General features: G+C 41.0%; 3 protein-coding genes and 2 long non-coding RNA genes across 6 annotated transcripts in view; 4 read left to right on the forward strand and 1 right to left on the reverse strand.

Moving 5' to 3' along the window:
- LOC122873026 (NACHT, LRR and PYD domains-containing protein 12-like) overlaps window positions 1–27973 on the forward strand; it is a 657912-nt gene that overhangs the window by 146659 nt on the left and 483280 nt on the right. The window lies entirely within an intron of this gene.
- The window catches only part of LOC122873083 (E3 ubiquitin-protein ligase Midline-1-like), a 243179-nt gene that overhangs the window by 123236 nt on the left and 91970 nt on the right, over window positions 1–27973 (forward strand). The window lies entirely within an intron of this gene.
- LOC122873090 (myelin and lymphocyte protein-like) lies at window positions 653–6754 on the forward strand. The gene is made up of 4 exons (XM_044189418.1): window positions 653–849; window positions 2891–3058; window positions 4569–4694; window positions 6222–6754. The coding sequence occupies exons 1-4, from the start codon at window positions 760–762 to the stop codon at window positions 6294–6296; spliced, it is 459 nt and encodes a 152-aa protein (XP_044045353.1). The 5' UTR covers window positions 653–759; the 3' UTR covers window positions 6297–6754.
- On the forward strand, window positions 11345–19344 carry LOC122873095. The gene is made up of 3 exons (XR_006377356.1): window positions 11345–11362; window positions 15766–16066; window positions 19035–19344. It is a non-coding gene; the product is annotated as an uncharacterized LOC122873095 (long non-coding RNA).
- On the reverse strand, window positions 13963–14470 carry LOC122873097. The gene is made up of 3 exons (XR_006377358.1): window positions 14361–14470; window positions 14179–14266; window positions 13963–14044 (listed from the first exon to the last, which is right to left on the reverse strand). It is a non-coding gene; the product is annotated as an uncharacterized LOC122873097 (long non-coding RNA).

A 27973-nucleotide genomic window follows, 5' to 3' on the forward strand; every position in this document is an offset into this window, starting at 1 on the left:
GACGGATGAAGCGGAACAGGTTAATGAACAAGCCTGACAACAAACTGACTGAACTCGTCTGTTACTGGGACTGCTCAGATATCTAGCAGAGTCCGAGTCTCTAACTTTGGTCTGATCTGTTTGATCTGACGATGAATGTAGATTACAGAGAGTTTTACACTCAGTTTGTGTTAAAGTCTTACCATCATCGTGACTCTCATTCATGTTGTATATATTTATATCTGATACATATACAGAGGCTTGTAAGTAGTGTCTCTATAAAAAATAATAAAACATATGACTGTATTAATTCATTAACTGGTAGCTATTGGTACCGTTGGCACTACTGCTGCTGTCTGCTGGCTACACTACATTCAGTTTATTAGTGCAGTCTGTATTCACCTGTAAGTGTTTGCTGTTCTGTGTTACTATAATTACCATCAGCACTATGTCAACTACCGATAATGATAAGAATGAAATATTTCATTATGAACATATTCGGACTGACATCAAATGTCTTATTGCTGCTGCAGGTTGTCATGGTGATAACTGAGTCACGCGGGTCAAACACTGATAAGTCTGTCTCACGCTGACCCTCCAGACGTCCCGCGGAGCTCGGCGGAGCTCGGCGGGCCGCCGGGCGTGTCTCCGCCGGGCGTGTCTCCGCTCGGCTCGTGGGGATTCCGGTTTATCCAGTCGGCTCCTCCTGGTTTAAACCGCAGCAGCTCTGAGTCCCGCCTCAGTGTCAGCAGCAGCAGCAGCAGCAGCAGCAGCAGCAGGATGGCCTCCAACACTGCCACCATGGGGAACCTCCCCAGCGGGATCGGAATATGTACGACCATCCCGGACATCCTCTACCTGCCAGAACTGGTGAGAAGCAGCAGCTGCACGAGCTGTTAACAGCTGTCTACACGACACATCCTGTGCACAACATGGTAGACAGAAGAATTCAATAGTAACTGCTGCTGGTTTGTTGTGTGGAGACTGAAGGCTGCTGACTGACGGCTGTTCATTCACAACTTATTAAGTTTAAATCCTAAAATCGTAATTCCTGAATTATTTCACCCCATTTCAAATACAAATGAACTGGTTTTAAGTCCAATAGGCATTGTTGTTTCCAGTGATCTGCCTGATTCTGGTTTTACTGGGAACAAGTGGAATTAATATTCAAACAGCTGCAGCAGCTTAGTGATATGGACGTTTTCTGTCACTGAATCAGTCTTTACGTTCACCCCGACCCCCCAACGTGACCTTTACATCGTTTCTGATACTAAAAAGTCCACATAGTTTACAATCTGTGTTAATGGCTTCTGATGCCTTTAAAGGTTTCATTACATCCGTAATGTTTGTAAAGAAAGCCGGAGCCAAGTGATATTTTCAGTTATGATCATTATGATTTATCTATGATTCAGAAGTATTTTTATATGATACATAAACTGGTAAAAAGTGAAATAAGTTCAAACTTTAACGCCCAAAAACGTTTCAACTTAGCTGAGTGGGCAGAGCAGCAATTTTAATGTTAAAAAACAGGACCATCACTTTTTGCAGTGACACAAATACAAGTCTTAGTAGTTAAATCCAGCACTCCTGGTTGCTGGACTAATGATGAATGACATCCTAAAATTGGCTTAAGTACTGTACACTGGTCTGACTCCGGGTGCCGATGCTGGCCCAGGTGCTGGTCCGGGTGCTGGTCCAGGTGCTGCTAACAGGAGCTGAGTCTCAGCCCAAATCCTGTGGAACAGCTGAATACCTGGGATTTATAGGAAATGCTGAGAACCAGAGTTAATGTTCATGTGAACCCATTTTGAGGAGATCAGCAATACAACAAACAGAGGTAGGCCTAGCCTCTGTAAGGAGGTCAGGGGTCAGAGCATCACAGCAGCCAGACGTTAGATATTATTCCTAGAGTGAACCTGCGTGACGGAGGAGAGATCGTGACAAAAATACGAGCTGATGTGAAAAGATTTTCTGCAGATTTAATGCCAAGAGACGTCACACCCCAACAGACGTCAGCCAGAGGAGGAATGCTGCTTTCACATGAACTCATGCAGTAACTCACACACACACACACACACTAACACACACAGAAACAGAGTGTGTGAGCAGGTGAGTCTGGTGGAGTCCATAAATAATGCAGCCTGTCAATCATCATCAGTGTAGTGAAGAAGGCAGCGACGCCCTGCTTTGTGGTTAAGACTTAAATCCTGAACTTAACTAAAATAACACAAACTGCTGCAACGGCTTTTATCTAGTGTGGGTTTATTTTGATTTGTACTTTTACTGTTATTTCTTAAATCATTATTAGTTTTATTATATTATTTTATTTTAAATGTTTGTTATTTAAACTTAGGTAACTTTTTAACGCTTTTTATGTTCAGCACTTGGAGTTTCATTTGATGTATGACTTGTGCTACATAAATAAAGTTTGATTGATCCGAAGATCAGATCAGGCTGAATATGTAAGCTATGACAGAGCACTTGTAAGCTGTGGTGACGTGTGCTTATGATAGTCCCAGGACTAAACTTACATGAACATGTAGGTGCATCTTCTCGTTCTCTGCCTTCTTCAGAGTCAGACATGTAAAGATGGACATCAGTTTCATCTCTGTGTGTCTAGTACAGACAGGTCCAGGACGTATTTAGCCTAGCTTAGCACAAAGACTGGAAGCAGGTGGAAACTGCTAGCCTAGCTCCATCAAAAAGGAAAAATCCCTTTTCCAATAACTCCAAGTCTGTCTGAATCACATGTTGTATGTTGTTTATTGATCAGGTGTAGGAACAGAAATGTAAAAAGGAGACATTATGGTTTTAGCAGCAGTTAGCATTGGAGCTATTTGTTGACTAACAACCGCTGACTGAACACAGCATGATGATCAGCTCCTCTCATGAGTCTCTGGTGTTCCTGCAGATCTTCGGTGGTCTGGTATGGATCCTGGTGGCGTGCACGCTGGTGGTGCCGGCGAACCCTCAGGGCTGGGTCATGTTCGTCTCCATCTTCTGCTTCATCATGACTTTTATCTGGATGGTGGTGTTCGCCTGCGGGGGGCATCACAACAAGGGCAGCTGGGCTGCAGCAGTAAGTCCGCCACACGTTTTAGCAACAGACAAGTCATTTTGACGTTAATACTGTGAACTGTAGAATCTGAAAAACTTCAACTTACTGCTGTTTTAGCCAAAATCCTGCAACCGTCACTCTCATCATTTTCAGATCCTCCATCAGTTTGTAGTTTGTTTCTTTCCTTTCAGTTAAACACTGGTTTCAGTTCATTTCTGTTATATGTTAGCAAAGTGAGGTTTGGACCCAAAAGCACAATTCACAGGCAGAGGAGTTGAATTAAAAGCAAATTTTATTGAACTGTTTAAACTGAACACACACTGTACAAGTTAAACACAATTGGCTGCTGTCATAAGATCTGTTATTAACTGTAGTGAGCTTGTTTTGATATTATTACAGTAGTATTGTATATGTTGTGTTTGACGGTACTCTTTAACGAGACTGTGCTGTAAAAACAAAATTTCAATTTATTGAATTTTATTACATAGCGCCAATTCATCTCATTGCACTTTTCCTATAGAGCAGGTGTAGACCGTACTGTCTTTAATATTATTTACAGAGACCCAACAATTCCCACCATGAGCAAGCACTTGGCCACAGTGGCAAGGAAAAACTCTTTTAACAGGCAGAAACCTTGAACAGAACCAGGAGGCAGGGGGGCAGGAGGAAAGAGAACATAGAGTAGCACGATGCAATTTCCAGAGATTTAAAATAATAGTAATGATAATGGTAGCAATGAAGAATGTAACTTAGGCAGTGACCAACAGAAGTGGTACTAAATGTGGAGCCGAGGGAGCTGACTCTTATTGCTGAGCTGAGCCAATGTCTAAGTTTGAATCTGATCCAAATCTTACCCTATCATTATCCTAGTGATTATACAGATCAGAATCAGAATCAGAATCAGAAATCCTTTATTGATCCCCGTAGGGAAACTCTTTGTTACAGTAGCTCACCTTTACGTCAGTGCACACAGGAGAAAGTACTAGAAAACGATATCATACACTATAAACACTATAAAACTGGTCAAAAATAAATTAAGTATCATGTCGGTATAAGTATAAGATAAACTAACTGTCGAGTACCAAGTGGGTTTACTGGTTGATGATGAAAGTCCAGTATAAAATACAATGTAACTAATTATGTAATAAATAATAGTAATAAGCGGAGGTGCATGTACTGTCGAGAGTAATTGAGGTATATAGTATCAGTAACAATAAATAAGAAAAACTAACAAGGGAAAACTAATATTGCACGGGAGTAGTACACAGAATATTGCACAATTATTATTAATTATGGCGGAGATGTAATGCTCAATGTCCAATATTAGATACAGATAAACCTAGTAACCCCTGCCCCCTAAAAAAAGAAATAAATAACTATGAGCGGTTCTTTTGAACGGCTCACAGAAAGGAACAGAGCCATAAGATCTGACTCCCTTCAAAGAGCCGTTATTCCCATCACTACCACATACTGTAACTGTGACGTCTCACCACAGAGAGTTTCTCATGTTCGTCTCTTCCTCGTCTGTCAGGACTTTGCGTATCATGGCATCGCTGCCTTCTTCTACCTCAGTGCTTCAGTGTCTTTGGCCAGAGTGACCCTGGAGATGAAAAACGGGAGCAACTTCCGAAACTACCAGCTGGACATCTCTGCAGTGGTGAGTCAGGCTGTTGCATGTTGAGCAGATGTTGAACCGACTGTAGAGCCGATGATTGGTGATGATTATGTCATTCAAACCAATAAAACAAAACCACACAGAGACCTGAACCTGGAGGACAACAGACATGGATGGGTCCAGAAAAACTCACTGGTTGTAGTTTTCTTTTCCAGCTCTAATCCAGCTGAGAAACCAAATGATTGGCTCTTAACTGGTTCATTCTAAACTCCCATTGGTCCGTTCACAGCATCATTACAGCAGTCAGATGCTTCTATGAACAGCAGCACTGGTTGATGTTTTTCTGTGGCAGCCGTCAACGATCTTAAAGGAGCAGTTCTACATTGTGGGAAATCCTCTTCTTCTCTTTCTCTCTGATGTTCAGACTGATACCACTCTCATGTCTGTTCGCTAAATATGAAGCTGCAGCCAGCAGTTGGTTAGCTTAGCTTAGCATAAAGACTGGAAACAGGGGGAAACAGCTAGCCTGGCTCTCTCTAAAAGTAACACAATCCACCTTCCAGCTCCTCTAATGATTCACTGACTAGCATGTTATTTCTTGTTTGTTTCATCTGTACAAAAACTTTCTGATGAGTCATCTTTTATAAATGATTTATGAGCATGAATTAATGGACTTATTCATATTCAGTAAATCATTCTTTATCATATCATGCTTTATAGATCATTTAAAAGCCATTAATAAGAATAACTTTTGGGTTGCCAGGTTGTGGAAAATACCTCTCAAGCATCAAACTTGCTTTGTCTTTTTAGCTCTTTAATTCATCAGGTAGCCTGTTTGACCACTTACCTTCTGGAGAACAGTGAGTTTGATGCTGGAGGATTTCCCACAGCCTGGCAACCCAAAAGTTATTCTTATTAATGGCTTTTAAATGATGTATCAAGCATTAGCAAATATTTGAATACTCATAAAGCCATTCATTAATGCTCATACACCCTTTATAAAGGATGACTTATCAAACAAACATACCAGATATAACGTGTTAGTCAGTGAGCTTTAGAGGAGCTGGTATGTGGATTTTGTGACCGTTGGACAGAGCCAGGCTAGCTGTTTCCCCCTGTTACCAGTCTTTATGCTAAGCTAGGCTAACCAGCTGCTGGTGATAGCTTCATATTTAGCATACAGACATGAGAGGGGAATCAATCTGAATATCTGACTCTGAGAGAAAGGAGAGGATTTCCCACAATGTCAAACAAAATCATTTAACAATGCTGCCAACCTATTTCCAATGTTGATCTTAAAGAATCCACTTGCCTGAGATGTGTGATCCATCTCAAGAAACGTTTAGCAGTTTTGTTAAAGTTGTGTTTTTGTTGTGTTAATGCAGCACAGACTTTTTAAACTCTTAAATATCTGAGCTTCTCACAAGCACCTGAACACACCATGGAGGAAGTATAATACTAACCTGTCATTAATGGGTCGTGGTCCTCAGAGGATGAACCCTGAGGATGACCTCCTGACCTTTCCTCCAGTGACATCATCATTCACCAATGTTCTCGTCGTCTCTTCAGGTCTTCTCGTACGTGGCGACTCTCCTCTACTTCATCCACACCATCCTGTCTGCCATCCGATGGAAATCTTTCTAGAGGTTTCCTCCCTGCAGAGCCTCGTGAACCAGAACAGAACAGATTTTTTAAGCTGTGGCGCGCTGACATGAAGGGAGGGCCGATGGTGATGGGGACTGTCAGGCTGTGGGTTTTGATTATCCCTCTGCTGGGAGGGGAAGCTGCATCTGGATCATCACAGCAGATGTCAGTGTCCAGCTGTCTGAAGCAGGAGGAACTTCAGGGATGAATGAGTTTAGGCTTCACTAATAAAATAGTTGAGTTAAGTATTCTTGTTTTACTCTGAGCTGATTGAAGAAAGGGTGGCTGCTTTTATATTTTTAAGTCTCTACACAAGAAAGTTAAATTAAATGTTGATCAGAACAGGAAATTGAACCAGGGTGTAAATTGTGATTGTTTTTTGTTTTTTTGTAATGTAAGCCATTATAACTGACTTTAGTACATTTTTGAGACTGCAGAAATAAAGGAAAATGAATAAATGTGTTTGTTTTGAAACTGTTTTTATAAGCCTCTTTCTCTAGAGTTCAGTCAGATTGAACTTTGTCACATGAAATCCCTCCAATGTTCAGGCAGTCTGAGAGAGGGGACCGATGCTAAAAGCTCTGGCTGGACCCATAATGCACCTGTCACTGGTTAAGTAATTCAAGTCAAGTCAGTTTTTTTGTATAGCACATTTCATACACTGGTAAACTCAATGTGATTTATAGTAAAACATGGAAAACATTAACCAAATGAAATAGAAAACACAAATAATCCTACCCTAACTACCAAAAGCCTGAGAGAAAAGCAAAGTTTGCTTTTAAAAGAAGATACAGTTGTAGCTGTCTTCGTAATGTTGTTCATATGTTGAGAACCACTGGAGAACAGGTCCAGATAAGCCAATAAAGTAAAGTCTATTTGGTAGAATGTCATGATCAACAGTGTCTAAAGTGGCACTCAGGTCTAATAATAAAAGAATGGAAAGTCTGTTTGCATCTCTGCTGATTTTAAGATCATTGGTTACTTTGACAAGAGCCTAACACCCGACTGGTGCGCATCATACAGGTTGTGGAGGGTTAGGTATCAGTGCAGTTGTTTGTAGACAATCTTTTCAAGGATTTTACTAATAACAGGAAGGTTGGAGCTTCGTCTATAGTTGCTAGTTGTGAATGGGTCTAGATTACTCTTTTTCAGTAATGGAGTGACAACAGTACACGTGAGAGAAGTGGGGAAAACACCAGACTGTAGGGAAGCATTAATGATATGCAGAAGATTATCTGACAGGCAGTGAAAGAGACCTTTAAACAGTTTTGTGGGAATAAGGTCAAGAGAACAGGTGGATTTAAGCTGCTGGACTACCTCGTCAAGATCACTAGAGATGACGGGTGAAAAATTACACATAGTAACCCGGACGGTTCGGGACAGACAGGATGGATTCACTTTTGCGCGACATTAAAGTATTTTGTTCTTGGAAGTAAGTGGCAAAGTCATTACATTTATCTGAAGAGAGGAGTTCAGCAGGAGTTGATCTGTTGGGATTTATCAGTTTATCAGTTGTGGAGAACAAAAAGTGAGCATTATTTTTATTGTCATTTATCATTTGTGAGATGTGATGTTGTCTTTAGATTTTCATTTCTTTGTTATAGCAGTTAAGTGTATTTTTATAGATTTCATAATCTACCTGCAGCTCGGTCTTTCGCCATTTACACTGAGTCCTTCGGCAGGATCTTCATAGGCTCCTCATATTTTCCCTGATTCTCCAAGGAGCTTTGGGTTTTCCAGTGGTCTCTTTAGTTCTGATGGGAGCAATGTTGTCCATGATTTGACTTACAACAGAGTTGAAGTTGTCTATCATCTCATCACATGGTGGGGAGTGTATGCTTAGCGTATTCATAAATAAACATATCTGAAGTGTTGTTATGGATAAAACGCTTATTTATGAATCTGACTACATTGTCATGTTTGGGGACGCAGGACATATTAAAAGATGTAAGAATAGCAGTTACTGTTATATCGAGGCCTTCAGAGATAACCGGGTCGAGGGAGTGTCCTTGTTTATGTGTGGGCCCCGTAACATGCTGTGAAAATTCAAAGGTTTCTAGCACATTAAGGAGGAGTTTTCTGTCTGAGTTAGTGGGATTGTCAATAAGAATACTGAAGTCACCAGAGAGACAATGCAGTCATAGTCAATGGCAATGTTATGACAGCAGCTCAGAAAATTCATCTAGAAACTCTTTTTTGAGCTTAGGGGGCTGATACACTGTGAGCAGCAAGGTAGGAAAGACAGATTTAACAACCACAGCTAGACATTCAAAAGCTGAAGTGGTCAGCATAGAGAGCAGCAATCCCCGCCCTTTCTATTTGTTATAGTTTGAGGTTTTGTCATTTCCTGTTTTAATTTGTAGTGTGTTCCTCACCTTGTGTGTCTTGTGGTTTTACTTCCTGTCTTTGTTTGCTTTCCCTCCAGTTTTGATTGTTGGCCCCTCCTTGATTGTTTGCACCTGTGTCTTGTTGTCTCACCTCCCCTAGGGTATTTAGTCAGGGTCTCTTTCTTTGTTTATTGTTGCATCATTGTTGTTCCTGTCTTTCATGTCTGGATTTTGGACTTTACACTTTGCAGGCTCCCTGTCAGATTTGTTTAGCCTTGTTGGACTCTTAGCTTGGTTTCTACCACTGCCAGCGGGTAACCCATTTCCTATTCCTGGACCTATATCTGCCTACCTGCCTGTTACCTGTTGTTGCCTGTTCATCCTGGTTGATTATTTTAACTACCTGTGTTCTTCAACCTTAGATCTCATAGCTCCTCTGAAAAATAGACCAAACTCAAAGACTAGAAAACAGCAATGGTTAAATGACAGTATTCAAAGCTGTAAAAAGAAATGCAGAAGAGCAGAACACAGATGGAAGAAATCAGGTCTCCAGGTCCACTTTGTGGCCATGAAAGAATTATTACGCCTTTATAATAGGATGGTGAAGGATGCAAGAACATGTCATTTCTCTGCACTTATTTCTGCCCATCAGCACAACCCCAGATTCCTATTTAAGACTGTGAAACAGTTAGTTAACCCTGCTTCTCCTTGTGCTCCTGCTGATTGTGAAAAAGTTTCTTTTGCACTTTGCTGGAAAGGTGGAATTAATAAGATCTGATATCACCCCCAATCCTTCCTTTATAGATGTGGATCACCCGCTCAGGGATTCTTTAAGCAATTCTTCTACTGTTACGCTGCCTGAACTCACAGATATCATGTCTCTTATGAGAGTGTCCTCCAGCCCTCTGGACAAAATCCCAACTAGGTTTTTATTGGAAGTTATGGATTGTATTGCGCCCCTTTTACTAATTATTTTTTTTTTTTTTTACTGCTTGCTGTCTACTGGCTGCGTCCAAGATTACTTTGAAACTGCTTGTGTCTAGCCAGTCCTAAAAAAACAAAACAAAAAAAAAAACCTGGGCTTGATCCCACCCTGGATAACTATCTCCCAAAATGGCCTTTTATTTTGCAGATTCTTGAAAAACTTGTGACACAATTGATCATGGCATTCTTTAAGATAGACTGAGGCACTGGGTGGGCATATCTGGCACTGCACTAGACTAGTTGTACTTTGTTTTGATAAGTGCTCTATAACGTATTATTATTATCCTCATACCGTTTCCTGGTCATCTGCATTTGGGTCCACATACTGCACCCCATACGAAACCATTGCTTCTTGTGCAATGTGAAAATTTAAAATCAGCAGGTGCTGTTTCAAGCCAAGTCAGGTAAGCAGAATACAGTCAAGGTAAACGTGGCTCTGTTAAACATCCGAACACTTACAAATATGATTTTTGCTGTGATCTTATCACTGAACATCAGCTAGATTTTGCTGCCATTTTCTCCGACATTTTGGTAGTTTTTATTGATTGAATACCAGGGTATTATATTGTAAAGTCAAACCTCGGTGCTGTTGATCACTTTTCATCGACCACTAAAGCATACAGCTTAATTCCTACCCCCAATCTCTAAATTGCTGTCAATCGCTTTTACTAACTATGATAAGATTCTTATAACTGGTGATATTAATTTACATATTGATAACATCTTGGACAGCAAGGCTATGGATTTTATGTACCGTTTACATTCTTTTGAATTAATATATCAGATCACTACTGTTTTTAAAATGAATATCACTGGTACAGCAACAAACCATTAAGCCTCATTAAAAGGCGTTTTTTTAGTCAGTCTTCAGCCAATAATTTTTCAAATCACATGCTTAGCCAACCTCACTCTAATGAAATCTCATTGATTCTTGAAAAAGTAAATCATTTTGACTGTAAATTAAGATCAGCTCTTGACATAGTGGCACCTGAGAAAAATAAAAGGAAATCACAGGTTATGCCTTGGAAAAATGAACGAATATGTCATTGTTACAGAGCAAGCCTGAAGTAAAAAACCTGGGTGTTATTCTAGACTCTGAGCTGAATTTTAAATCCCATGTCAACAATGTTACAAAGGTTGCTTTTTATCATTTAAGAAATATTGCTAGAGTTGGACCCTTACTCTCTTTGGAAGATGCCAAAAAGCTGACCCATGCCTTTGTTTCCTCTCGTCTAGATTACTGTAATGCTCTCTATTCTGGATTACCAAAAAAAAAAAAAACACTGACACGCTGCAACTTGTTCAAAATCCAGCAGCAAGAATTTGAACAAAAACCAGGAAAAGAAACATATTAGAGCAGCACTAGCGTCATTACACTGGCTACCTGTAACGTTGAGGATTGATTTTAAAATGATTGTACTTGTTTTTAAGGCCCTAAATGTTACGGACAGAACTGGCCGGAGACACAAGGAAGATAATGATAGTTTTTATTGAAACACCAAGAGCGTAGCTGGAGAATGGTGGGAAGACTACTGTCCTTAGTAGGGAGATGGCGGAGCTCTGGAGATGAGTGGGGAGCCAAGAGGAGATGCTCAACACGAGCCGGGAGACTGGAGCAATGGATGGAGTTGGTAACTCACGGATGACAGGAGATACACGGGGACTGGAGCGACACACACGGAGGACAGGAACACGATGGAGCCAGGGAAGAAGTACCGAGTAGCGGTAGCTGGGAATTGAGTTCGTTCGGGAGAAGTAAGTCCAAGTGGTTCTAAGATTCAGGGGAACAAGCGTTCTATCCCTTTTCATGAACGAGACCGGACACTGACTGTGGTGAGGAGCTGGGTTATATATGTGAGTAGAGTGGCTGATTACGTGCAGGTGTGCGATGGGTGACAGGTGCTGGGAATTAATAATCAGGTGAGGGAGTGCAGAGTGAAGGGGAGTGACTGGAGAGAACAAGACAGACTGTGACACTAAATGGTTTAGCACCTTCATACATCTCTGATTGTTTATCTGAGTTTGTTCCACACCGTCCCCTCAGGTCGTTCAGCGCTGGTTTACTAAACATATGGTGAAGCAGCTTTTTGTTGTTATGCTTTCATAGGTTTGGAACAAACTCCCATCACAAATACGACCAGCAACTTCTGTTGATAGTTTTAGAACCAGCTCAAAACGTACTTTTATGAACTTGCTTTTAACTAATTGCACCTTTTACTTATTTATTTATTTTATTTTAACATCAGTGTTGTTACTTGATATTTTTGTTTTTTGCATACTGGTTATATGGTTTTTATATCTTAAGATTGTTTTTATCATTATTAATTTGTTTTTATTACTAATTTGATCCTTGTGTTTCCTATTTTTAATACGTTGATTGTTTTGTTTCCCTTGTGAAGCACTTTGAGCTCCATTCTATGTTATGAGAAGTGCTGTATAAATAAAGTTTAGTATTTATTGGCACATATGCTTTCATCAATGAGGAAGGTTTTTTCTAACACTGAGCAGTGCCATTTTTAAGGCGCATGTAGAGGCTTTGGTGACAGACTTAGATGCAGCAGGTTTAATATGTACACAAGTTCCATGATGTTCACAGATTTATAGATTTTACAATCTGCCTGCTGCTGATCCTGACTGGGATCAACCCAGCCAGAGGACAATGTTATTGACTGGCAGTACCTGATTTTGAGGCAGGGTGACGTAACGCAGGACCTCCAGGACGTCATGCTGTGAAGGCCTTGCAGGAGTGCAGGGTGAGTTCTATGTTTGTGATAAAATACATGATCCCGAGTGGTTTGGGTCGAGGCGATCCTGTTTAAAACGTTGCGGTTGGTTAAGGAAGGAAGTGAAGTTAAAGCACCTGTTGATGAGATGTGAGCTCTTTTGTTTGTTCTGTCGTCTCCGCTGCAGATCGTTGCACTCAATGTCATAAATGGTAATACCTGAGTTTGTGTAGAGGAAGTATTGAGTTTTATTTATTTGTATATCACCAATTCATAACAGAAGTTATCTCATTGCACTTTTCCTACAAAGCAGGTCTAGACCATACTCTTTATATTATTTACAGAGACCCAACAATTCCCACCCTGACCAAGCACTTGGCGACAGTGGCAAGGAAAAACTTCGAGAGAGAGAGAGAGATCCACCTAGAATTTTTAAATAGTAATAATATAATGGTAGTGGTAATTTTAATATTAATAAAGTAATAATAATAGGAATGACAGTCAAAGGAATAATAATGACAGTATTAGTGACAGAGCCAACAACAACAACTGTAGCAGCAGTTGTCGAGCAGGAACACGGGCGCAGCAGGTGGCCCACAACCACAGATCCAGACTCTGCAGCTCCGGAGGCAGAAATACCTGCTGAAAGCGACAGAAGGATGATGATCTCAATTCCTAGTTCTTGTCAGTACACATTCAGACCCTTTACTTCAGTAAAAGTACAAATACTCCACTACAACTAAAAGTCCTGCATTCATAACTTATTTAAGTAAAAGTATGTAAGTTTTATCAGCAAAAAGTCCTTAAAGTAAGAAAAGTTAAAGTGCTCATTGTGCAGTAAAACGTTCCCTGTCAGAGTTTTACTATTATATCTGATGTTTCGGGATTAATATTACTTGGTGAATATGATGTTATTATTACTGACAGAAATTATGAACAAAAGTACTAAAATATAATCCAAACTACCAAAATAAGAGCAATGCCATAATGTCATGTAGTTTGGAGCTGTAAAAAGAGTACAGCTCTGTTGGCTTTAGTACTTTGGGGCGATGGCTGATGGTTGTACATACTTATTATCCAAATATTCAGTTTGGTGTATTTTTAAACTGAGGCCCAACCAGCAGCACTAAGCTCAGATCAACAACAAGAACATGAAACCGGGTTTAATGGAGTACAGCAGGGAGTAAATACAGAGGCAGGCTTCCACACTCACTCACTCACACAATGTAAGACTGATCAGGCAGTATGGCGGGTCAGTGAACTGCAGATGTGATGTATTATTGATGAGGGAAGGCAGCAGGTGATAATAGTGGAGCATCTCCATGAAACTGAAGAAGATAGAAGCTGTGAGGCTGCGGCTCGTCTGAACGACTACAACGTTCACCTCAATCACAGACAACAAACAGCTGATTCACTTCACAACCAAAAACACTTCAGTTTCCTTTTGGTCTGAATCTGCTTTTCCTGTTTTGGGCCTCTTAGTTCTAATGAAGGGAAATCCAAACTTCAGTAGAACTTAAAATGAAGTTGGACAAACACAAGTTTGCACAGATGGAGCCACATATGGGTCTCCAGCGCCTCCATGTGGCTTCTGGAGCACATTACAATAAACAGGAACTAACCTGTATCAGGTGACAGGTCTGTGAATGGTGCATTCAAGTGCTGCTTGGATGGTCCCATTTCTTCGTTCTTCTGACTTCGGTGTGTTCGTGAGCTTTAAGTCGTAATGTGGAAACAACATTTTATTGGTCAGAGCATTTAAACAACATGTTCATAGCTGTTTCTAGTATTAGTATACAGTATTAGTACAGTATAGTATAATATTAGTATTAGTAGCAAGTCATGTACCAAAATTTTTGCAGACTTTCCGAGTTGTTGTTCCAGTTTGAGGGGACGTTCATATGAATTTTCCCAGTTCTGATAATTCAAACACCACCTGAATGCAGCATTAGTAGTCATTAAAACACACAATCGATAGATAAATAGATAGTTGCCATGTCAAGTATTTTCTACTGTCATAGATTTTATACATGTGTCACAACGTCTGCCTCAGTTGTGTTTTCGTTCATTCGGTCTCTCTGTCCCTCCTCTCCAGCCACAGTCCTCAGTCCTAAGGCCCCTTCATGCCATTTCCCATCCATCCACCATGTGCCCTCGGACTTTCCCTCCTTTCCCCATCACCTGACTGCCCCACCCATCTACACACCTGTTCCCACGTCATCATTAGTCACTCTACATATACCGGTCCACTTCTATTGTTCCCTTGCCACTTTGTTAAAGTTGGACTGTGTCTCATGCCTTTTGCTTTCTAGCCTCTGGATTCTGTTAGTTGTTATCTGAGACTTAAAACTGTTACCTGCCTGTTTTGAACCTCTGCATGATCTTTTTCGATTTTGGGTTTCTTGCCCACCCTCTGGATGTGTTCACCTGTTTAGACTGCCTTCCTGGTTTCGACCCTTGCCAGTCTCATTACTCTGTAAGCCTATGTACCTCCATTTCTCAATGAAATCACTCAACTGACGCTTTCTGCCTCAACTGTCTGCATTTGGGTCCTATTCCTCTCGGGCCGAATTCACCCCAGTTAATGGAGTTGTTCTATAAAAACAGGCATATACTGACTGGTTTCATGTTTCTACACATGGATAGCCAAAGTAAGACAGGGTTCAACTTCAACTTTTTTTTAAAGTGTTTTCTTTTCCTTTACGGAAGTCATTCAAGTTGAATCATCAAAAAGTCAAAGTATGTTAGTGAAGCCTTTGAACAGTCCTGCAGACAAAAGACCGTTCAGGACGTCATTTCTTAGATGTTACAGTGAAGCCAAAAACTCAGAAAACATTTTTAGGGAATTTGGTGTCAGAAAGCTTCATTAGTTTCCTCCCAGTCAGAGCTCTGTATGTTTCTCATGTGACTGAGAAGAATGATTAGAAATAACACAGTGCCATCACAAAGTTTCAGCCCCCTGATTTTTCCAAATTTTCACCTTCAAATCTGAACTTATGGAATAAGTTTTCTCTCCCTTTGCTAACACTGTAAATTCAACACATTCATGACCTAAAACATGTTTGAATTACAATGAAATTTCCTTGTTGAGCTGCAGTGGAGGTACAGAAACACAAAGAGGGAACTTTGTTCTAAAACAGACTGTAACTTTGTAGATCAACTCTTGATTTGTGTAACTCAGACTGCTGCAGCCACCAACCACTCTGTCAACGTACAGACTTTTGTATTAAGATATTAAGACTTGAAAAATGTGAACTGATCCTTTAAATTCAGCCACCGAACATTGGTGGTGTTGTTATTGAATTAATACAGAGCAAATATTTGAAAGAGACAGTTTGACTGTAAATGTGTGTCAGATGTGTGCAGGTTAGTTTCAGTCCTCCACATTCAATCATAAACCTGTTTTTCTTTTCCTTCTTGTTTTTGGGGCTTCAGTGTTCCTGCAGTTTGGACTTTGTGGAGCTCTGTCAGCGTCTCCAGCTGCTGTGAAAACTCTCCCATCAGAGCGCTGACTGCCAGAGCTTCTGCAACACTGCCGCCTGCTGCTGACTGGCAGCTCTGCAGCTCACACTGGGTTTCTGCTCTCACGTCACACTGACGTTTCTGGATTTGGATTTGAAAGTATGAGGATGTGACGGCTGTCGGTCAGATGAACACAGACACCAGCAGCGTCTGTCAGCGTCTGCAGACGAAGATAGAAAGTCTCTTTGACCTCATCTGGACGTGACTTTAACAGGTGAGAGCCCTGACAGGTAACATGACACACCTCTGATGAAGAAACTCTGCTGTCAGTCGTTATATTTTGGGGCTACATAATATATATATTATATATTATCTGTCTATACTAGATGAGAGCAGTGTGTCACTCTTCATTGACTCTATTGTTATTGACTATTTCTAGATCTGAATATTCATGAATTAATTTACTAATTATTCTATAATATGTGACTTTTTGGCCAAAATGAGCCTTTTCATGTTGAGTTTAGTCAGATTTAATCAGCAGCAGGTAATAAGTTCAATTTTAATTTCAGCTGACTTCACTGCTGAGATGTGATTGAGAGGCAGAACTGGTCTGACAGCCTGAATCCTTTTAGTGTAAGTGAGGGTTCAAAGCTCCGTCTTCAGAGTGTGGGTGCGGACACAAAACTGATCCGTCTTCTTTATTAATGGCTTGGGTTTTACAGTTGGTGACGAGGATAGGCGTGTGCGTGTGCGTGTGCGTGTGCGTGTGCGTGTGTGTGTGTGTGTGTGAGGAATGGGGAACAATGGAAGACGTGCTGGAGGAAGGACCATCATGGGAGGACAAACCCCTACATGGGATGTACCACCGGAACATAACTGAAGTGGCTGATATCAAGAAGTCCTACCAATGGCTAGAGCGGGCCGGACTGAAGGACAGCACAGAGGCACTCATCATGGCTGCACAGGAGCAGGCCCTGAGCACCAGAGCAATAGAGGCCCAGATCTACCACACCAGACAAGACCCAAGGTGTAGGCTGTGCAAAGAGGCCCCTGAGACAATCCAGCACATAACTGCAGGGTGTAAGATGCTGGCAGGAAAAGCATACATGGAGCGCCATAACCAAGTGGCTGGCATAGTGTACAGGAACATCTGCACTGAGTATGGACTGGAAACCCCGAGGTCAAAGTGGGAAACACCTCCAAAGGTGGTAGAGAATGACCGAGCCAAGATCCTGTGGGACTTCCAGATCCAGACTGACAGAATGGTAATGGCGAACCAGCCTGACATCATGGTGGTGGACAAACAGCAGAGGAAAGCCGTTGTGGTTGACGTGGCAATACCAAGTGATGGCAACATCAGGAAAAAGGAACATGAGAAACTAGAGAAGTACCAAGGGCTCAGAGAAGAGCTGGAGAAGGCCTGGAAGGTGAAGGCAACAGTGGTGCCCGTGGTCATCGGAGCACTCGGGCGACTTCCTCTTCCCTTTTTGTAAATCCCGTGTTGGGAAGAGGTAAGTCATCTTGTGTAATCCCCTGTTTTAAGTGTCTTTCTGTTATTATTTTGTCCTAATTTATCATTACTACACTGTTATACTGCCATTTAAGTTTATATTGAGCACCGATGTCGCTCCGTCATCGTGCTTTATTGATTGGAAGAAGGTATGCGTGGAATGCTAACTATGTCAATTGTGTTTCCTGTAGTTTTGGGCTGGATCGACACTTAAGCACATGTTAATCATATCTATTATTGTCAACCAGGTATGTTGCCCCTTTTTGTAAATCCCGTGTTGGGAAGAGTTTTGGGCTGGATCGACACTTAAGCACATGTTAATCATATCTATTATTGTCAACCAGATTAAACGGAGAGCGCCTCCGAACGTTCCACTGTGTTACGTGCTCCTTGTGCACCACACCGCAAGATCTACACAACGCAGAAGTACGACGGTTACACGGGCACCACTGTTGCCTTCACCTTCCAGGCCTTCTCCAGCTCTTCTCTGAGCCCCTGGTACTTCTCTAGTTTCTCATGTTCTTTTTTCCTGATGTTGCCATCACTTGGTATCGCCACGTCAACCACAACGGCTTTCCTCTGCTGTTTGTCCACCACCACGATGTCTGGCTGGTTCGCCATTACCATTCTGTCAGTCTGGATCTGGAAGTCCCACAGGATCTTGGCTCGGTCATTCTCTACCACCTTGGGAGGTGTTTCCCACTTTGACCTCAGGGTTTCCAGTCCATACTCAGTGCAGATGTTCCTGTACACTATGCCAGCCACTTGGTTATGGCGCTCCATGTATGCTTTTCCTGCCAGCATCTTACACCCTGCAGTTATGTGCTGGATTGTCTCAGGGGCCTCTTTGCACAGCCTAAACCTTGGGTCTTGTCTGGTGTGGTAGATCTGGGCCTCTATTGCTCTGGTGCTCAGGGCCTGCTCCTGTGCAGCCATGATGAGTGCCTCTGTGCTGTCCTTCAATCCAGCCCGCTCTAGCCATTGGTAGGACTTCTTGATTTCAGCCACTTCAGTTATGTTCCGGTGGTACATCCCATGTAGGGGTTTGTCCTCCCATGATGGTCCTTCCTCCAGCACGTCTTCCTCTGTTCCCCATTGCCTGAGACATTCACTGAGCACGTCATCCGTTGGGGCCTTATCTTGGATGTACTTGTGGATCTTGGATGTTTCATCCTGGATAGTGGCTCTCACACTCACTAATCCACGGCCGCCTTCCTTACGGCTAGCGTACAGTCTCAGGGTGCTGGACTTGGGGTGGAACCCTTCATGCATGGTGAGGAGCTTTCGCGTCTTAACGTCTGTGGTCTGTATCTCTTCCTTTGGCCACCTTATTATTCCTGCAGGGTAATAATAAATATATATTTCGAGATCTAGACGTTGGTGGAACAATAGCTAACGGAAAATGTGACTTCAACTCTTTATAAGTGTGTTTTTTGAATGAAGGAATTCATTAGCATCCTGCTTTAACATTTACAGTTTCCATTTAGTGGTGCTTTAACTCAAAGATGGCTCTCTTTAATTGAAAGAAGTGTAAGCGGTGTGCCACTTCAAAATTACATTAAGTCCACCCCACAGAGCAGCAGCAGGAGCTCTAACTGGCCAGACTCTGCACACAAATACTACAAACTACAAACACAGCTCCTCTGTCGGCCAATCAGAACTCCTGTTGCTGCTCTGATACATTTGTGTTACAGTTTTCCTTCAGGTTGAAAACACTGCCTGATTTTTGCAGGAAGCCACGATGACGCCAGAGGACCTTTTGAACACTCTGGAAAATTTAAAGAAGGAGGAATTCACAAAGTTCAAATGGTTTCTGCAGCAGCCGGACATCCTGGAAGGCTACCAACCCATCAAAGTGTCCGAGCTGGAGGAGGCAGACAGGTTGAAAACAGTGAATCTGATGGTGAACACCTATAAACTTCATGGAGCTCTGAAGGTGACCAAGAAGGTTTTAGAGAAGGTACCCAGGAACGATCTGGTGCAGAGTCTGTCAGACACCAGCTCAGGACCAGAAGGTCAGTCACAGTTTTTTTTGTACAACTTTTTTATTTTTATTTTCAGGCAAAAAGAGTGGGTTGACACGGGCGACACAATACTTGTAAAGGAACAGGGTCTCTCAGTACAGAAGCTCATTGCATTCACCAAAGAAAGAGACATACCTGATTTCATTCTCCTTTATTTACTCCATGGTTTGAGACACTGGGAGATATTAATGTCACTGAGTAATGTGGATGGTTTTATTATTAGTGTGGTATTTTATGCCTTGAGTGAATAAACAATGAGATGAGTGAGGTTGGTATGTTGATGGATGTGAAATAAAGCAGTAGTTTCCTGCAGGTCATTGTTGGAGAGTTTATGTATTAAACACTAAGAGTATATACTGTATACACAGTATATAATAATGTTGGGATTTACAAGGGTTAAAGGGGCATCAAATTGTGTAGGTGCAATCAATTAATCATGCTTCATTTAAAAACTGCATTTTGTGTTTACTTGTGTTATCTTTGACTAATATTTAATTTGTTTGATGATCTGAAACATGTGACAAGTGTGACAAACATGCAAAAAAAAGAAATCAGGAAGGGGGCAAGCACTTTTTCACACCACTGTATTTGTTGACCAACAACCGCTGACTGAACACAGCATCTCTAAAGTCCTGAACTCATAGTGGGGTTATTGGTTTGAGCTCTGTCCTAACTCTGTCAGCTACACCAGCTGACTGCAGGCTGGACTGCTGACTAGCTGGTTAGCTAACAAGATACAACATGTAAACCAGACAGCTGTGGAGTTGGAAAGGTTTTGTTAAATGTTGACCATCTAAAAATCTGCAAAGATGTAAACACAAAGGGATTAATGATGCTCATCTGAAGCTCTGCAGTCGTTCAGGTTCAGATTAAAAGAGAATCCACATCAGTTTAAGTAGAGTCAGACCGAGACAATAAGACTAAAAGATATTGAGCTGGCACATTTCTGCTGAAGCAGGAGGGACTTCAGGGATGAATGAGTTTAGGCTTCTTCATCAAACTGGTTTTTACTGCTCAGCTGTTTCTGAGGGTTTCTATTATTTTGTCCACACTCACATGTTGTAGCTTCCTGGTCTGGAGGAAATGTGTACACTCTTCTTATCTCTGCCTCCTCTGAGCATCTATACTGGGGTACCTTTGTTATGTTTTTCCTGTAATAAAATAGTTGAGTTAAGTATTCTTGTTTTACTCTCAGCTGATTAAAGATAGGGTGGCTGCTTTTATATTTTTATAAGTTTCTAAACAAGAAAGATCAGATTAGGAAATTGAACCAGGATGTAAAATGTGATTTGTTTTGTAATGTAAGCCATTATAACTTAATTTTAGTAAATTTTTGAGACTGCAGAAATAATTGAAAATGAATAAGTGTTTGTTTTGGGACTGTATTTATGCTCCCCATAGTGTGAACTTCTCTTAACCTAAGTGACCACTTAACCTTTCATTTAGCGCCACCACATCGTCGGCCCGCGTCTTACCTCTCGCGCAGGCTCAGAACGTACGTACTAGTTGGCTGTTGGCTGTAGTCGGTGCGGTGTGTCACTTTTTGGCCAAGACACAGGTAACTTGAGGCGACGCAACAGTCTTTATCGGTTTGGTATGTCAGAGCCTTTTGATTTTATTGACTCCATGATCTTTCCTCTAGCGCCACCCTCTGGACAAACCTTGCATGTTTAGATTCACTGATTGTGAAACTGTAAGAACAGATAAATCATGAGGATGTGTGTTCATGTTGCGGCTGTAATGAACACTGCAGCCTGTAGGGGGCACTGGCAGCACTTTAAACTGTTAGGTTAACACACATTCAGCAGATGCCATCTCAGCTTTTCAATGGAATTTATGTGATTTGGTGTGTTCAAACTAAATCACATATTTAAAGATATTCAATTGTAAATAAACTTTAATATTGATTTTAATAATAAATATTAATAGTTCAGACACCTAGCATTACTTTCTTAAAAAGCTGAAAGAACACATTTTGTTTGTTTTCCCCCTTTAATTCCCTTGAAGATTATCTGAAAGCAGAGTGCTGTATCTGCCTCTGTCGGGCAGCACTGTACCCTGACTACTCCAGGTGTGTGTTGCACTTTGGTCTGTTTCAAACATTCAAATGATTCTAGACAGACTGAACATTTGAATCTACACAGCGATCACTGAACAACTAATGTATTCAGAGTAAATGCTTAGCATTACACGTTTATTTTGCTGTGTTACAGATGTCCCCATGGGGGCAGATGTCAGTCAGGTGTGTGTCAGGTGGGCGGGACAGGGGGTGGTCCATGTTCAGCAGTTAAGAGTTATTTCCAGCTGAGAGTTTGAGTCCACTTTGTCTGTGGGTTGAAATGCCTTCATTACACACTCAGGAACAACTGGGATGTTGTGGGTTCGAAGATTTATTTAATGCAGTGCCACCCCAGCTCCTGGAGGGCCCCTCTCTCCTGCTCCGCTCACACCTGAAAGCCTTTGTTTCTAGAGTTCAGTCAGATTGAACTTTGACCCATGAAATCCCTCCAATGTACAGGCAGTCTGAGAGAGGAGACTGATGCTAAAAGCTCATAATGCACATTATGACCCATAATGCACCTGTCACTGGTTAGGTAATTCAAGTCAAGTCAGTTTTTTTTGTATAGCACATTTCATACACTGGTAAACTCAATATGATTTACAGTAAAACATGGAAAACATTAACCAAATGAAATAGAAAACACATAAATACTCCTACCCTAACTACCAAAAGCCTGAGAGAAAAGCAAAGTTTGCCTTTAAAAGAAGATACAGTTGCAGCAGATCAGGCAGTTTGTTCCAGAGAACAGCACCATAGTAACTAAATGCACCTTCACCGGATATGTTTTAATTCTAGGTATATTTATCAGACACATGCTTGATGATCTGAGGGATCTGATTGGGCTATAGCCAGTGAGCAGGTCGGAAATATATTTAGGAGCCATACCATTTAGGGCCTTGTAAACAAGCAGTAATACCTTAAAGTCAATTCTGTTCTGTACCGGCAGCCAGTGAAGTGTTTTCAGTACAGGTGTAATGGGTTGTATTTTGCTAGTCCCAGTTAGCATTCTGAATGAGCTGGAGCCTACCTGTTGTCTTTTTGGGAAGTCCTGCAAAAAGGACATTACAGTGATCTAACCTGCTGGAGATGAATGCATGGACCCATTTTTCAGAGTCAGACTGGGACAGGAAGCTCCTAAGTTTGGAAATGTTTTTTAAATGGTAGAAAGCTGTCTTTGTAATAGTGGTGATGTGATGCTGGAAGTTAAGTTTGGCATCTGTAATAATGCCCAGGTTTCTGACATGCTCACTGTGCTTTAGAGAAAATAATGATAAGATGGATACAGTCTCCTGCCTTTGTACTTTTGGGCCTACTATCCGAATTTCTGTTTTTTCTTTGTTAAGTTGTAGAAGGTTTTGAGACATCCAGTGGTTGATGTCATCAATACATCTGACAAGCTCATTTACAGCACTGAGGTTGTCTAAGGAAAGTGAGACATACAGCTGTGTATCATCAGCATAGGAATAGTAGGATATGTTGTAATTCTGTATAATGGTACCAAGAGGGAGCATGTACAGATTGAATAGCAGTGGACCCAGAACTGACCATTGTGGAACCCCACTGAAAATGTTGACTTTTTCAGATGTGAAGTTGCCAAGAGATACTGAGAACGTCCTTCCTTTTAAATATGCTGAGAACCACTGGAGAAGAGGTCCAGATAAGCCAATAAAGTTTTCAAGTCTATTTGGTAGAATGTCATGATCAACAGTGTCTAAAGCGGCACTCAGGTCTAATAATAAAAGAATGGAAAGTCTGTTTGCATCGCTGCTGATTTTAAGATCATTGGTTACTTTGACAAGAGCCTAACACCCGACTGGTGCGCATCATACAGGTTGTGGAGGGTTAGGTATCTGTGCAGTTGTTTGTAGACAACCTTTTCAAGGATTTTACTAATAACAGGAAGGTTGGAGCTTGGTCTATAGTTGCTAGTCGTGGATGGGTCTAGATTACTCTTTTTCAGTAATGGAGTGACAACAGTACACTTGAGAGAAGTGGGGAAAACACCAGACTGTAGGGAAGCATTAATGATATGCAGAAGATTATCTGACAGGCAGTGAAAGAGACCTTTAAACAGTTTTGTGGGAATAAGGTCGAGAAAACAGGTGGAAGATTTAAGCTGCTGGACCACCTCGTCAAGATCACGGGTGAAAAATTACACATAGTAACCCGGATGGTTCGCTGATGTGAGGGGACAGACAGGATGGATTAAATTTTTTTCTTGGAAGTAAGTGGCAAAGTCATTACATTTATCTGAAGAGAGGAGTTCAGCAGGAGTTGATCTGGTGGGATTTATCAGTTTATCAGTTGTGGAGAATAAAAAGTGAGCATTTTTATTGTCATTTTATTTATCATTTGAGAGACACGATGCTGTCTTAAGATTTTCATTTCTTTGTTATAGCAGTTAAGTGTATTTTTTATAAATTTCATAATGTACCTTCAGCTCGATCTTTCGCCATTTACAGTGGGGCAAAAAAGTATTTAGTCAGCCACCAATTGTGCAAGTTCTCCCACGTAAAAAGATGAGAGAGGCCTGTAATTTTCATCATAGGTACTTCAACTATGAGAGTCGGAATGGGGGGAAAGAATCCAGAAAATCACATTGTCTGATTTTTAATGAATTTATTTGCAAATCATGGTGGAAGATAAGTATTTGGTCAATAACAAAAGTTCATCTCAATACTTTGTTATATACCCTCTGTTAGCAATGACAGAGTTCAAGCTCAAGCTCTTTTCTGTAAGTCTTCACAAGGTTTTCACACACTGTTGCTGGTATTTTGGCCCATTCCTCCATGCAGATCTCCTCTAGAGCAGTGATGTTTTGGGGCTGTCGCTGGGCAACACGGATTTTCAACTCCCTCCAAAGATTTTCTATGGAGTTGAGATCTGGAGACTGGCTAAGCCACTCCAGGACCTTGAAATGCTTCTTACGAAGCCACTCTGTTGCCCAGGCGGTGTGTTTGGGATCATTGTCATGCTGAAAGACCCAGCCATGTTTCATCGTCAACGTCCTTGCTGATGGAAGGAGGTTTTCACTCAAAATCTCACGATACATGGCCCCATTCATTCTTTCCTTTACACGGATCAGTCGCCCTGGTCCCTTTGCAGAAAAACAGCCCCAAAGCATGATGTTTCCACTCCCATGCTTCACAGTAGGCATGGTGTTCTTTGGATGCAATTCAGCATTCTTTCTCCTCCAAACACGACAAATTGAGATTTTAACCAAAAAGTTCTATTTTGGTTTCATCTGACCATGTGACATTCTCCCAATCCTCTTCTGGATCATCCAAATGCTCTCTAGCAAACTTCAGACGTGCCTGGACATGTACTGGCTTAAGCAGGGGGACACGTCTACCACTGCAGGATTTGAGTCCCTGGCGGCGTAGTGTGTTACTGATGGTAGCCTTTGTTACTTTGGTCCCAGCTCTCTGCAGCAGGTCATTCACTAGTTCTCCCCCCCCCCAGCTCTTTGGTGTTGGCCATAGTGGAGTTTGGAGTGTGACAGTTGTGGACAGGTGTCTTTTATACTGATAACGAGTTCAAACAGGTGCCATTAATACAGGTAATGAGTGGAGGACAGAGGAGCCTTTTAAAGAAGAAGTTACAGGTCTGTGAGAGCCAGAAATCTTGCTTGTTTGTAGGTGACCAAATACTTATTTTACCGAGGAATTTACCAATTAATTCATTAAAAATCCTACAATGTGATTTCCTGGATTCTTTTCCCCCATTCTGACTCTCATAGTTGAAGTGTGTCTATGATGAAAATTACAGGCCTCTCTCATCTTTTTACGTGGGAGAACTTGCACAATTGGTGGCTGACTAAATACTTTTTTGCCCCACTGTACGAAAATTAGGCCTCTCTCATCTTTTACAGGATCTTCATAGGCTCCTCATATTTTTCTCCAAGGAGCTTTGGGTTTTCCAGTGGTCTCTTTAGTTCTGATGGGAGCAATGCTGTCCATGATCTGACTTACAACAGAGTTGAAGTTGTCCATCATCTCATCACATGGTGGGGAGTGTATGCTTAGCGTATTCATAAATAAACATATCTGAAGTGTTGTTATGGATAAAACGCTTATTTATGAATCTGAATACTGAATTCGCCAGAGAGATAATGCAGTCATAGCCAATGATAATGTTATGACAGCAGCTCAGCAAATTTATCTAGAAACCCTTTATTGAGCTTAGGGGGGTGATACACTGTGAGCAGCAAGGTAGGAAAGACAGATTTAACAACCACACCTAGACATTAAAAAGCTGAAGTGGTCATCATAGAGAGCAGCAATCCCTGCTCTTTCTATTTGCTATAGTTTGAGGTTTTGTCATTTCCTGTTTTATTTTGTAGTGTGTTCCTCACCTTGTGTGTCTTGTGGTTTTACTTCCTGTCTTTGTTTGCTTTCCCTCCAGTTTTGATTGTTGGCCCCTCCTTGATTGTTTGCACCTGTGTCTCATTGTCTCACCTCCCCTAGGGTATTTAGTCTGGGTCTCTTTCTTTGTTTATTGTCGCATCATTGTTGTTCCTGACTTTTGTGTCTGGATTTTGGCCTTTACACTTTGCATGCTCCCTGTCAGATTTGTTTAGCCTTGTTGGACTCTTAGCTTGGTTTCTATCACTGGCAGCCGGTAACCCATTTCCTATTCCTGGACCTATATCTGCCTACCTGCCTGTTACCTGTTTGTTGCCTGTCTGTTTGCTAGTTCCTGCCTGTAAGCTACTTCACCCCAATAAACACTGTAGCCATCCGGCTACTTCATCCTGGTTGATTATTTTAACTACCTGTGTTCTTCAACCTTAGATCTCATAGCTCCTCTGAAAAATAGACCAAACTCAAAGACTAGAAAACAGCAATGGTTAAATGACAGTATTCAAAGCTGTAAAAAGAAATGCAGAAGAGCAGAACACAGATGGAAGAAATCAGGTCTCCAGGTCCACTTTGTGGCCATGAAAGAGTTATTACGCCTTTATAATAGGGTGGTGAAGGATGCAAGAACATGTCATTTCTCTGCACTTATTTCTGCCCATCAGCACAACGCCAGATTCCTATTTAAGACTGTGGATCAGTTAGTAAACCTTCCTCTCCTTGTGCTCCTGCTGATTGTGATGCTGATTGTGAAAAGATTCTTATTCTTCAATTCAACTTGTGCTGCTGGACTTAAGTGCTGCCTTTGATACAATTGATCATGGCATTCTTTTAGATAGACTGAAGCACTGGGTGGGCATATCTGGCACTGCACTAGACTAGTTGTACTTTGTTTTGATATATATATAATATATATATAAAGTATTATTATTATTATTATTATTATTATTATTATCCTCATACTGCTTCCTGGTCATCTGCATTTGGGTCCACATACTGCACCCCATATGAAACCATTGCTTCTTGTGCAATGTGAAAATTTAAAATGAGCAGGTGCTGTTTCAGTTAGCTGTTTGTTACCTGTCTTGTCAAGCCAGGTCTCAGTAAGCATAATACAGTCAGGGTAAACATGGCTCTTTTAAACATCCGAACACATACAAATATGACTTTTGTTGTAAATGATCTTATCACTCAACATCAGCTAGATTTTGCTGCCATTTTCTCCGACATTTTGGTAGTTTTTATTGATTGAATACCAGGGTATTATATTGGAAAGTCAAACCTCGGTGCTGTTGATCACTTTTTATCGACCACTAAAGCATACAGCTTAATTCCTACCCCCAATCTCTGAATTGCTGTCAATCGCTTTTACTAACTATGATAAGATTCTTATAACTGGTAATATTAATTTACATATTGATAACATCTCGGACAGAAAGGCTATGGATTTTATGCACCTTTTTACATTCTTTTGAATTAATATATCAGATCACTACTGTTTTTAATATGAATATCACTGGTACAGCAACAAATCATTAAGCCTCATTAAAAGGCGTTTTTTTTTTTCAGCAGACCCATGCCTTTGTTTTCTCTCGTCTAGATTACTGTAATGCTCTCTATACTGGATTACCAAAAAAAAACACTGACACGCTGCAACTTGTTCAAAATCCAGCAGCAAGAATTTGAACAAAAACCAGGAAAAGAGACATATTAGAGCAGCACTAGTGTCATTACACTGGCTACCTGTTATGTTGAGGATTGATTTTAAAATGATTGTACTTGTTTTTAAGGCCCTAAATGGTTTAGCACCTTCATACATCTCTGATTGTTTATCTGTGTTTGTTCCAAACCGTCCCCTCAGGTCATTCAGCGCTGGTTTACTAAACATATGGTGAAGCAGCTTTTTGTTGTTATGTTTTAGAACCTGCTCAAAACGTACTTTTATGAATTTGCTTTTAACTAATTGCACCATTTATTTATTTATTTTATTTTTATTTTTACATCAGTGTTGTTACTTGATATTTTTGTTTTTTGCATACTGGTTATATGGTTTTTATATCTTAAGATTGTTTTTATCATTATTAATTTGTTTTTATTACTAATTTGATCCTTGTGTTTCCTATTTTTAATACGTTGATTGTTTTGTTTCCCTTGTGAAGCACTTTGAGCTCCATTCTATGTTATGAGAGGTGCTGTATAAATAAAGTTTATTGTTTATTGGCACATA

Source organism: Siniperca chuatsi, linkage group LG3 (assembly GCF_020085105.1).
Source record: "Siniperca chuatsi isolate FFG_IHB_CAS linkage group LG3, ASM2008510v1, whole genome shotgun sequence".
NCBI classification, from domain to species: Eukaryota; Metazoa; Chordata; class Actinopteri; order Centrarchiformes; family Sinipercidae; genus Siniperca; species Siniperca chuatsi.

Bases quoted from the DNA above. Each gene is read 5' to 3' on its own strand.
- LOC122873090 (XM_044189418.1), top strand. From the start codon at position 760: ATGGCCTCCAACACTGCCACCATGGGGAACCTCCCCAGCGGGATCGGA. The intron at 850-2,890 runs GTGAGAAGCAGC...GTGTTCCTGCAG, and splicing joins TCCTCTACCTGCCAGAACTG to ATCTTCGGTGGTCTGGTATG. The intron at 4,695-6,221 runs GTGAGTCAGGCT...TCGTCTCTTCAG, and splicing joins AGCTGGACATCTCTGCAGTG to GTCTTCTCGTACGTGGCGAC.